Source organism: Aphidius gifuensis, linkage group LG4 (assembly GCF_014905175.1).
Source record: "Aphidius gifuensis isolate YNYX2018 linkage group LG4, ASM1490517v1, whole genome shotgun sequence".
Classification (NCBI taxonomy): domain Eukaryota; kingdom Metazoa; phylum Arthropoda; class Insecta; order Hymenoptera; family Braconidae; genus Aphidius; species Aphidius gifuensis.
Window position 1 is genome coordinate 5,529,085 of NC_057791.1, and position 13,055 is coordinate 5,542,139.

Sequence of the window (13,055 nt, forward strand, 5' to 3'; positions counted from 1 at the left end):
TTTCAAGATAATTTTTCGGATATATATTCGTGTTGGTTTTTTTTATATTTAAATATTTATAATTTCAGGCTTTTGGATATTTGAGTGGTTCAAGTGTCTCTATAGTTTACCAGGTATTAAATGGCCCATAAATATAAACAGTTTTTATGATCATATTAAAAATATATAACTTGAGATAACGATCAAATAAATTACAAGAAAAAAATAAATAAATAACGTGGCATAAATTAGCAATGAAAGAACATCCCAATGCTTCAAAATGAATATAAATTTCATTGAAAATGTATATTTAAATTATAAAATGTATCAAAATTATATTTGAAATTATATTCATATATAAAAATAAAAAATAAATTTAACCTTTGAACTTGATTGATTTTAAAAATGTTCAACTGGCTGTTTGATTTTTTTTTTTTAAGGGTGTAATGGGTCATGAAAAATTATAAAAATTTAATGTTTTGTCTTGTATAAAAACTCATAAAAAATTAGTCCAAAATACATAAGATAAATTTAAAATAATAAATCTATCATTTTATAAAAATGTGTGATATTCAACGTCAAACTTAATCACGCTTCATTTTTTTTTTTTTTGTTTTATTACTTTTTAGACTTGTGTACATTTATATATTTTAAATAAGAGAACACGTGTCTTATCTTATTTTATTTTTCTGTTTGTCTTATCATAGTGGATTAATCTATTCATTTTTTATATATTATATTTCAAATTTTAGCATGAAAAAAATAATCTCATTATTATTTAAATATTTTTTTAAATTAAAAAACTTCATGTCATTGACCTAACGGATTATTCAGAAAAAATATTATAAGTTAAAAAACTTTTGAATATCTCAGTTTTTTATCATACAATAAATTTATAAAATTTATTTAATGATTATATTTCTATCACAATGGATTAATTATTTTTTTCATGTACTAAAATTGAATATCTTCATGTCATTAACCTATTGTTATCTGATTGTTTTGCAAAAATAAATTTTAAATCAAAAAACTTTCCAGATCTAAGTTTTTTATCGTATAATAAATTTATTTAAAAAATATATTTAATGATTATGTGTCTTCTTTTTTTTTGTTGAGTTAATACTTATCAAACGAAAAAATAAATTATTTATTTGCCAAAAACTGAGGTATAAAAAGGACGTAATTTTTTTACTTGGGCATATTATTTTATCAGCTTTTACCTTAGTTATACAAGAAGTTGTTTATTAAATTTAAAACAATGCATATTATAATTGCATTTGTTTCTTTGTTAATATTTTTAACTGGACAGGTAAGTTTATTAATTAGATAAAAATTATCAAAATATAAATTTTCGCAACTCATATATGTATCACTAAATAATTTATATATGTAATAATTTATCATATTACCAGAGTAATGGGCATAAAATTTCGGGTTATGGAACTGGTCTTAGAGAACTCTATGAAAATGAAAAAATCAATATAACAGATGAATGGGCAAAAGAATGGAATAATATTACAAAAAAAAATCCATATATTTCAGTTGAGAATATAATAGGTGACACGATCAATCCAGAAAATACAACCTGTCACAATCAATTAACATTCGAAGTCATGAAATCAATAAGAGATTCTTTAGATAAAAATTCTTTTTGTCGGATCCAGAAATTGTCGTCTTATGCTACTTTTATAGACTCAATGGTTGATGTAAATATACAAATTATAATAGAAATATTACAACAAATATTTATAATATGATAAATTTTTATTTTTTTATTTTTTCATATAGGGTTTTAATTCATCATTAGTATTTAAATCTTGCTATGAAAATAAATATCTAATACATGAAATTCTTCAATGTATTGATGATACTGCAATGTATGCAAATAGTCAAATACGACAAAGCTATGAGGGAGTTTATCTGCAATTAAAACAGTACAATGACATATTAACATTAGAGATAAAAGAATGCATTAATATTTTTAAAACTTCTATAAATAAATCAATAAATGAATCAGATAAACAATTTAAAAAATGTGGAAAAATAATGAAACAAGAAATTTTAAATGTATGTTTATTTAAATTAATTATGACAATATTATATTTATTTTTGTGTAGTATATATTATCATAGAAAAATTTATATATTTTGCAGAAAAATTGTAAAAAATTACAACTTGATACCAGTGTAATTAATTTACAAGAAAGCTACAAAGAATCATTATTTCTAATGGAAGCTAAAACTCAACAAGTCATTCATAGAATTCATGGAGAGCAATTAAAAAATTATAAAAACGATTTAAATTCTAATAATTTACATAAAAAATTTTCAAATTGTTGTTTGGATTTTTCAATGGAATATACTGATATAGCATTAAGAAATGCATTGAATCAAAGTGAAAAATGTTTTCAAATAAAACAATCTGATTTAAAAAAATTTATCAATGAATTTATCAAGGTATAATGAACATTTATTTATCGACTCAGATCTGGCTATTTTTAGCATGATAATAATATATAATTTTTATTTTTTCTGTACAGAATAATGAGACGAAAAATGTATTTTCATCTTGCAATAAATATGATACATCAGCATTATCTCTTATCTGTTACGATTTGGTTTTAAAAAGTAATTGTACTGAACAAGTTGAATCGAAATATAATACACTTTCAAAGGCTATAAAGAATTATAGGAATACATTACCATTATCAATTAAATATTGTTTATACAACGTTATTGATGAATTGAGACAATTTATTTTTGCTTTAAAAAAAAAATATATGAATTGTGTTAAAAATAAAAATTATGGTGCCATTTGTGTTGAGCAATCATTCCAATATGATTATAAAACAATGAAAACAGATTCACTTGATCTTTATACCAATGCAATTGTGAATGATATAATTAATGATCATGCATAAATGTTATTTGTCAAGTTAATCTTCAACATATGTAAACATTGAACTCGCGAACTTTTTTGGTATCGAAATTATTACACTTAAAAATAATCAACCTAGCTGTTAAAAAAAAATTTAAATAAAATTTTTTAAATTACAAAAATGTACATTTAAAATAAAAACTTGTCACGTGTTATTTTATTTTTTCATTTTTATTATGATTTTAATGTTTAATTACACCCAAAAACTTATATATTTTTAACTTAAAAATTCAACTCATAATGGAGATTTATTTTAAAGTAATTTTTATATGTTTTATTCATTAAAAAATATTATTTTAATAAAATATTTTATCAAGTTAATTATAAACTTAATAATTTAGCAAGTTTATATGTCATTATATTTGTTTAATAAACATTGTAAAAAACATTAACCATAATTACTTGTCAGCATTTCAAAGATAGACATTTTTTTTTCTTTTTCTTCTAATATTAGTAGAGATTCAAAGAACTTTTTGTCTGACAAAGTTACTATACTTTACCAGAAATACAGATATCATGAATAAGATTTTAAACACAAATGGATCTTGTCTTAAAGTATATATATCTATATATCTATTTTGAATAAGTGCTTTTGATAACTCATAAAATTTATCATAAAATTCACTGTAAAACTTTTATTATTTTCATTACTTTGGTTTTGCTGTATTTTCAAGAAAATAAATTAGATTGAAAAATATATATAAAATAAAAAGTTTTTATGTATATTTATATTTTATTTTATGGTAATTTAATAATTATATAAGTTGGGTATACAACAGTCAAGTGACAAGATACAAGTCTTTCGATTAAAATCATATATGATAAATATTTAAATTATACAGTTTGTTAATGAGACACTTCATTATCACAATTTCCTTTGATAAATATTATCACAGAAGGTGAGTAAAAGCATAAATATATTTATTCAATCTTTATAGTTAAAATATAAATTACCACAACGTCACATAAAAAATAATAAAGAAACGGAAATTTCATCTTGGCAATGTCACTTTCAGGAGATTTTATGAAAAATAAAAAATCATTGTCATTTTCACCGTTCAATTTTTCAAGCAAAAGTAATGTTGTGAAAAAAAAAAAATAAATAATCCAATATACTACGCAGTCGCATAGAAGTTGTGGCTTAGAATTCTCTTTGATGTCAAAAAGGGTCTACACTACGTGTCACATAATTATCTTTTTTTTTTTATTTTTCTTTGAGGTCATAATTTCCGGATCATACATCAATATTCTCGTGTTTTATTTCACAAACAAAATGCATTGCTAGCTGATTTTTCAAGATGACTTTTATAAAGACCAAGTATCCGAAGAAAAATTCATAAGATAGTTTTTTTTTTAATTTTATTCATTTTAGTTGAACTTTTTTATGCATAAACGTACTTCAATATAGCTTCAAGGGCTGCAGTGGTAACTTCAACATGTACCTTGGTTAAAACTTACAAAATTATTTTCTGAATTATATATATATACATATAATTATATTTATTTAAAAAAAAAAAAAAAAAGAAGTATGATTTAGAATTCTGTGAAAGATTAAATATATTATATATCTTTATTCTTTATTGACAGAACTTTTTTATAATTACATGACCATCTTATGATTACCTTACCTTTATTTCAAAAAAAAAAAAAAAAATATATATCCCTACAGTATTATTAAAAAAACAATTTCAAAATAGTAAAAATAAAAAGAAATAATATCAAGCTTTGAAATTTTTTAAAACTTGACATTATGAAATCTAATAATTGCTTTATATTTATTATTATTAATTTTTCTATTGTATAATGATTTTTTAATTTATGTATAAAAATTGTGAATATATTAATATATTGAAAATTGTTTTATTAGTTTTAGTTGCTAATGACAGTTCAAAGGGGGGTCGTGGTTTATGAAATTCCTGAAGGTTGTTTCCGGCGTGATCGAGATACCGAAACGATTTTTTACGGCTGGCTTGAGTTGTTAGTGAGGGTGATGTGTAGATCCGATACCTCAGTTCTCATGTACATAAAAAAAATAAGTGTTGAGTCAAGCATTGTATCAACATTATAATACTGAGGGGGGCAAAATAAACAATACACAAGAGCAAGGTCAACAAAACATATAAAAATATTCCTACAAAGTAAAAATTATTTCAGAGTTCTTTTAGACTTCAACGTGAATAGTATACAGATATTGTTTTTTTTTTTTGTTTTTTTTTTATTTTTTTTAGTAATATTAATTATTATTTATCATAAAAAAATCGTGTAATGCGACGGAAATATTTATTTTGGTGTTGTTTCAACAGTGGATACAGCAAAATGGTGAGTTAATTAAAATATAAATTGATATTTCTATTTTAATGTATATAAATAAACGAGATAGCATTATGAATTATTTATTACAAATGATCTTGATTTTTTTTTTTTTTAAAAACTTGCTGGATAAAATAGAAAAACTGTTTGGTTAAAAAAATACGTGACACTACGATCGTTGCATATATATTTTGTGTATTTTTCTCTGGCAAAAAATAAAACTCTCTGCAAGTATATTTATATCAAGTTATCATATTTTTTTTACATGAGATTATGGATCCTACAGGTTTATTTTAATAAAAAGCACAAGCATTGAAAATTGATAGGATATCATAATAATTTTTACTCTAATAATTTAAAAGTTTTTTTTTATATACTTTAGTGTTTTATGATAGACATTTAAAATAATTTTGACAGGGTGTTTTTTTATTACCACAAAAATAGAGTGTAAAAAATATAACTGAGCTTTGATAGAGTGAAATAAGATAAAAATAAGGTTTCATTTGATTAATACTTTAATCTCATCTTCAAAAAAAAAAAAAAATTTTATTAATAGAAAAATAAAATTTCAACTTAACAAATTCAGCTATCACAAAAGTTAATTGAAATATTTGGTTTCATTTTATAGCTTCAATTAATTTCACAAAAAGATGAAAGAAAAATAAATGTAAAAATTTTTATACATAATATCAAGTGGTTGATTGCATTTAGGTATATATACATATAATTTTTTTTCACCTCTGAGAATCTCTCAATTCAGTGATTCAAGAAGAAAATAAAATCGAAAAATAAAAAAATATTGTAGTTATACTTGCAAGAAATTGCCGAGGTAAGACTCGGTGAAGCGTGAATGAAAATTTCATGGCGGATAAAAGGTAAAGAAAGAACGACCCTAGTGTAAAATAAAATCAAAGTTCTGAACGCCAGTTTTTTTTTTTTTTGCAAGCTTCGCTTTTTTTATCACCCTAGAATCGTTTATCTACTGTTTTATTTTCTCGTTTTTCCAATTAATGAAGTTTTTCTAAATGAATCGTCACTTTAAAAAATAAAAAAATTATTGCCTGATCGTTAAGATATTTTAAGTCTATAGTAATGATTATTTAATCCAACTGTCTGACAGTGATATAAAGGTTCTATTAGTCGATTGACTGACTACTCTATAGTTGAAATTTTAGTGAATCCACAATGATAGCTACTTCAAAATAAATGTAATACATTAGTAAATATAAAATATTGAAGTACTTTTATATAATAAATATCATTGTCTTGCTGAACGTGTATTGAATTTTTTATTTAGTGCATATTTTAATAGTCAGTAAACCATGTCGATGGTACTTTGAATCATTTATTTAAACAGTAGAAAAAAATGAATGAAATAATTTATTAAAATGTCGAATATAAATCAATAAATTTTATTAACTAATTTATTAATTTAATTACTATTTTTTCTAAATTGTTTCTCCATATTATTCAATTGAAAAAAAATTAATTTTAATTAGATATAATAGAAATACATTTAATATATTTTAAATAAAATAAACAAAATTTGTTTTAATTTTTTTAAATGCATGAGTAAAAACTACTCAGTTGTCGACTAATATATTAAACAGCTTTTAATAATATAATAATAACACCAAATGATCAACACTGATAAGTGAAAGACATTGAATTACAAAACGCAACAAAAAAAAAATTAAATAAATAACATTGTATTTTATATAATTACATGTATATATTTATAAAAAAATAAAAATTCAAGATTGACCTTACAGATAGAGTATAACATAAAAATAAAAAATAAAATAATATTGAAGAGTCTAGTCATAGAAAAAAAAATATAAAATAATATAAACTTGAATTTAATATTTTTATTTAAAAAATATCAAAAAATATATCGTGTCCTAAGTTAATTCAAACAGAAAAAGAGGACGGAAGGAAACTGGCCATGAATAGAAAGGAATTCGGAAGTGATAAAGTCGCGTGAAAATATACACTGTTGTGTTTTGTATATTAAAAATAAAACAATTATTAATACTAGGGTCAGTGATTTGACAAAAGGAAGTACATTGTGGTAAGAATATAATGGACAGGTGAAACATTTGTTGTTATAATACTACAAGTGTTTTTTTTTTTTTTTTTTTGTTGTTATTTATTCTTCAATGTTTTTTATCACCCCTGTATTTTTTTATATATACAACGACGACCCCCCATGTATACACGAGTCATTGTACACACGCGTTTGTCCTCAACTCTTTATTCTATAAATGCACCACACATAGCTAACGCACTTTTGACGTCATATCCGTTTTTTATATTTTTTTATTATATTTTATTTGGCTATGCTGGATTTTTCTGGATGATATAGAAATGCGAGGCAATGAAGTGCCTTGAACCGTGACCAAGCAAATGAACAAAAAAAAAAGAAAACAAAAATTAAAAAAGTAAAAAAAGAATTTAAAACAGAAGAGGAGGTAAAAAGCAAAAAAAAAAAATGAAAAAACTTGGTAATGGAGTAAAAGGAAAACGGGTCGATAGCTGACTCTCCCTCATTCACGTAACCTTTCTAACGAGATAGCGAAAATTTTAAAGCTTTCACGGTGTCTATGGTTTTAGTTATTTTTATTTTTTTTTTTTTATACAGAAGCCATCTCTACTCTCATAATTTATGACGTTCGTAATTGCAAATTTCGAATATTCTATCAAAATTTTTTATATATTAATTTATTCTATATATTATATTTCATTTTTCTTCAAGTAATAAAGTTTATTTATAACGCTTTTTATGTGGGTTATATTTTTTTTATTTCATGTATGTATATAATAAAAATTAATAACTTTAAAACTCTACTGAAAGTAAATAGACTTGTTGAGTAATTACTGTCGATAAAAATTATTGATTTTAGTGTTTAAAACTTGGCTTAAGAATATTTATAAATTTGAAGTTTCTCATTATCGGTTTAGGAAAATTATTATATCATATACACAATTGATTAATTATCGAAAATTAATTTGTTTTTGTAACTATATCATCGTTAAATGTTTCCTCCATAAAAGAGATATCTATATTAAAGTATAAATTCTAGTAAGCTACAATTATAAACTGTTTGATTATGTATTTATATATTTTTAAACGAAACATGCGACTAATGTATTTAGTTCTAATAAGAAAAATATCTTTTAGAAATTTAAATGTATTTAAAAGTACTTCAAGGGTAACCCTGGATCCATTTTTTATCTATAACTAAAACAAAATTTGAAATATAATTTAAACATAATTCGAAGATTTTTTTCATTTAAACTGTGATAAATTAAATACTTTTTATCACAACAATTTCGGTGGATTTTTTAATAAATACTATTATTTCTATCCAATTTATTTTTCATGTGATTATTTTTTTTATAAAATAAAATTTGAAAAATTATTATTTTACATATATCTTTTGTAATAATAATAATAATTATAATAAACAAAATAATTTCATTTTTTCTATTATTGTTTTAAAAAAATAAACACTATATCATTCTAATTTTCAAAAAAAAAAATTGAATTAATTTTATAAATAAGCTATTGTATAGATAACCACAAAATAAAGTCACGGTGTATAATATTTTTAATAATATATAGGTATATATATAAAAATTTGAAATAAAAACATTTCAAATTGCGTTACATCCGTTGAGTCAATTGTATTTTATCGTCAGGATGCATCTCCGGGACAGAAATTTTATCAATTTTTAGCCTTAGGAAATTATTATATACAGAGGATGCTTTCATGTGAGAAAATAAACAGTTACAATCATTCAATTATATTTCAACAACAAATATAACTTTGGTAATTTCCATAGACTTTAAATGTACATTTATATTTATTATTCATGTTGAGCATTGTGTGTCAAATTAAATATTCAAGATCTACTCTGACAGATTTTATTTTTTCAAATTTTCATTTGGTATCAAAAACACCTACTGTAATTTTTTTCTAATCTATTGTACACTTACACAATTTTTTTTTTTTTTTTTTCAGACGAAAGCCTTACTGCTGTTTATGATTTTTACTTTATGTGACATACGAGCAGAAGAATCAAGCACAACTCTACCATCAGAAACAACTCTTGGCAAATTATTACGTCAAGCTCGTTCTGAATATTATCCAAGTAAATATGAAGCAGATGGCTCATCTGTAACTTCTGGTGCAATTGGAATTCGTGGTGAACCAGAACACAGAGATGCTGCTTATTATGAGTCACGATGTATCACCTGTGACCCAAACAAATCTGCAGTAGCCGACAGAATGTAAGTTACAATTCACTTTACACTTGTTAACTTACAACAACCAATTATTTTCTTGACATTCACAAAAGTCATATATATATATTTGTGTGTTATAATACTATACAAGCAAACATTTTCAATTGCTAAAGTTTTGTTTTCTCAAAAGAATATATATTGATTCTCATAGAATACATTTGTTTTGTTTTTTTTCCATTAAAATACTTTTAGTAAAAGAGAATTCATCTAAGAATAGAACAGTCTTTTTAAGAACGTACTGAATGAACTTTTAAATAATCGAAAAATAATTTAAAAAAGGGGTTTAACTAAAACGTATATCTATTTGAATTTAATTTCAAAAATTTTAATTATTTTTATTTGTTGATAATATTGTTGTTATTATTTTCCCAATTAATTTAAAAAAAAAGAACTAAATTTTGTTTAATAAATTTCATCACAAAGAGATTAGTATTATTATTAATTAATATGTTAATTAAAGGTGGAGAGGAAAACCACGATATGATTATTATGAAGATGATATTGATGAACGAAGACATCGATATCGTTACAATGACTATGCTGATAGACCACGTAATATAGGATATGAATATGAACGACCAAGAGGAGGATCAACTTATGATAATGATCGTCCAAGTAATTTACCATTTGATTATGATCGTATGAGAGGACCATCACAAGATTATGATCATTATGATACATATGGAAGGATTATTCCAACGAGACCACTTCCCTATTCTGATCGGTAAGCTATATTGAATTTAATTAATCAGGAAAATTCAATTTAAAATATTTATTAATCTATTAATTTGTTTTTGATTTTTTTTTTATTATAGATATGATATGCAGTCTGGTAGAGATTATTATAATAATGACATGAGATATGAACGTAATTATGATCGTTATTCAGAACGTGGAAATGGTTATGACAATTCAGATCAAGGATATTTAACAAATGTAAATCGTTATGATTCTTATAATTCACAAAGACGACCAATTGATGATCCATATATGTCAAGATATGATGGCTATAATTATATGAAGTAATAAATTTTATAATTAATTTGAATATATAATTTGTAAATATAAACAGTAAAACTTTTGTTAACAGATATGATCCTTATGATAAATATGAGCCATATGATAGAAACAGCTTTAGAAAACCATATGATGATAGACGTGATAGATATGATAGATATGAACGTTATCCATTTCGTGGAGGACCTAATTCTAGAGGATACTTTAACTCTGGTTTATGGGGACCAGGTGGAGAAAGAGGATATCCCACTAGTACATTGAATTATGGAGGAGGTTATAGAGATAATAACTGGAGAGAACCTGGTAAAGAAAGAGAACCCAAGTAAGTCAAATCAATGTCATCAAGTTTTTAATTAATTTGCTTTTAAATATAATAATTTAATTTTTTTTTTTTAATTAGTAGTGATCACTGGAAAGACCTGAATCGTGATCGAGAAGTTGGGTAAGTTTAGTAAGTTAAGTGTTTCAATTAATTGTTCGTTCGTTGATAATTATAAATTTATAATTTTTTTTTTTTTTTGGTCAAAATCAATGAAAATAGTCTATTTAAATATTATCTAATTTATGAAATTTATGAATTTTAATTTCGAGCAATATTTGACTGGACTAAAAGATTATTTTAACTTTGAAAATTTTATTTTTTTTTCTTTAAATTATTCTGAATTTAGAATGTCACTTAGATGTGACATACTAAAATGTTTTTAAGCTTTTTAATTATTCATTAATAAATATTTAATTAAGCTACTTATATTCAAAATAATGTTGTTGATAAAATATAATTTTTACTGCAGTATACCATCAAAATTATTTATACAAATTTTATTTTAATTATACTAAAATTAAATTTATAAAATTATTTAATAATATATAAGCTCAAATAAAATAATAATAATAATAAAATTACAAAGTACATGTAAAGTTTTCATTAAAAATTAATAACTACTGTCATAAAACATTTGTTATATTATACAAAGTACACTGTATACACTTTATGCATAAGCTGACCAAAGCACGATGTTTGTTTCAGACCTTATCGACCAAGAGATTATTATGATGGTAGTACAACACAACCTGGAGGACCAAGAGGTACAAGTTATCGTTACGACAGACCAGAATCCTCAACAAAACCAGATTTACCCGAACGGGATAAGCCCACTAACTCGCCTCAAACACAAGATAATAAAGCCTATAAGGATTAGACTTATAAATTTGACAAGAAATAAATTCTTTTACTTGAATATTTTTTGTTAATTACAACAATTAACATAATTTAAAAAAAAATGTATTAATACTCAATGCCATTGATCATTTCAATGAGTAAATTTATTTTTAAAAAATTATAAAATTGATTACTAATGAACAATTTTATATGTTTTTTTATTAAAACTTAATTATTTTTTAATTTTTTTTTTTCCAAGAATTTTAAAATTTTTCACTAAATTTAATTGCAGACAAAAATTAATATTAACTTTTGATAATTTTAGATAAGACATTGAGCATTGCAAGTCAAAAATTAAATTAAAGCTAAATTTATATTTCTGTTGAGGATGAAATAAAATATAGTATTAAATTTCATGACTTAAAATGTGACTATATGAAATAATTATTTTAAGCAATTAATTTTTTTTTTTTTTTCTTTTTTTTTTTTTGTATACTGAAAATAATAAACATTTAAAAATGAATTACTCTATATCTTAAATTTATTTTAAAACTTTATTTCAGAAATTTGATATTTTTTAATTATTTTTTTTTTCAACACAATTGTAGACATTCAATTATATAGCCACGAAAAGTTGGGAGGACAAGAAAGCGCGATAAATTTACTCGACAAATTTGCACAGAACGCTTGCCTGTTTAATTTAAAATTCTGTCTTCTGAGTTTTATATGAAAACTGTTTGGGTTTTGTCATGCTTTTGAATTCCAAAACATTGAAAATTAATCATATTTTTTTTTTTTATTTTTACTAACCCCTCAAGTTTTTCTTGGCCTCAATACACCCGACAAATTGCTCGTTGCAATTACAATTTTTTATGAAATTTACAAATTTATGTTTCGACTTTTTCAACTATATATTTTTTTTAAATATATAAATTTGTATTTTATTGTTCTAGTTTTCTTTTTCTTTTGTTATTATTGATACACATTGATGACAAACATTGATACTGATCACTGTGGTCTGTAGACTAAACTTTATAGGCTACGATAACTTTTAACTTATTTCATCAAAAGTACTTAAACTTTTAACATAATGTGGCAAGATGACATACACCCGAGTCACCATGTTTCTTAAATTACATTTACTTATAAATGACAGACAGTAGGATGCAATTATTTGAAAATATCAACTAAAAATTAGACAAATAAAATTAAATTAAATGCACAATACCAAATTCCATCAATCATCTTTGTAAAATTCAGTGAAGCATTTACTTGACAAACGTGAAATGTACTATGCTTACATTTTCAGATGTTGGTAATCTAAATGCTAATACTCTACTGTAT

The 13,055-nt window shown here is 23.1% G+C and overlaps 1 protein-coding gene across 4 annotated transcripts; it reads left to right on the forward strand.

Moving 5' to 3' along the window:
- The first annotated feature begins 5,080 nt into the window (after positions 1–5,080).
- LOC122854814 lies at positions 5,081–11,874 on the forward strand. Of its 4 annotated transcripts, none has more exons than XM_044155800.1 (7): positions 5,081–5,235; positions 9,252–9,520; positions 9,996–10,259; positions 10,351–10,557; positions 10,608–10,874; positions 10,956–10,994; positions 11,580–11,874. In XM_044155800.1, exons 1-7 carry the CDS (start codon positions 5,182–5,184, stop codon positions 11,749–11,751), a joined length of 1,272 nt encoding a protein of 423 aa, XP_044011735.1. In that variant the 5' UTR covers positions 5,081–5,181; the 3' UTR covers positions 11,752–11,874. The 4 variants fall into 4 exon arrangements, with proteins under 4 accessions (XP_044011735.1, XP_044011734.1, XP_044011737.1 ...); XM_044155799.1 differs by having other exon boundaries at positions 5,082–5,235; positions 10,953–10,994; XM_044155802.1 differs by having other exon boundaries at positions 5,083–5,235; positions 10,626–10,874; positions 11,580–11,873.
- Positions 11,875–13,055: the final 1,181 nt, after the last annotated feature.

What these genes read in the sequence shown, in the direction of transcription:
- LOC122854814 (XM_044155799.1), top strand. Translation starts at nt 5,182, where the DNA reads ATGCGACGGAAATATTTATTTTGGTGTTGTTTCAACAGTGGATACAGC. An exon ending in ACAGTGGATACAGCAAAATG is followed by an intron (nt 5,236 to 9,251) that starts GTGAGTTAATTA and finishes TTTTTTTTTCAG; the next exon opens with ACGAAAGCCTTACTGCTGTT. An exon ending in CCACTTCCCTATTCTGATCG is followed by an intron (nt 10,260 to 10,350) that starts GTAAGCTATATT and finishes TTTTTATTATAG; the next exon opens with ATATGATATGCAGTCTGGTA.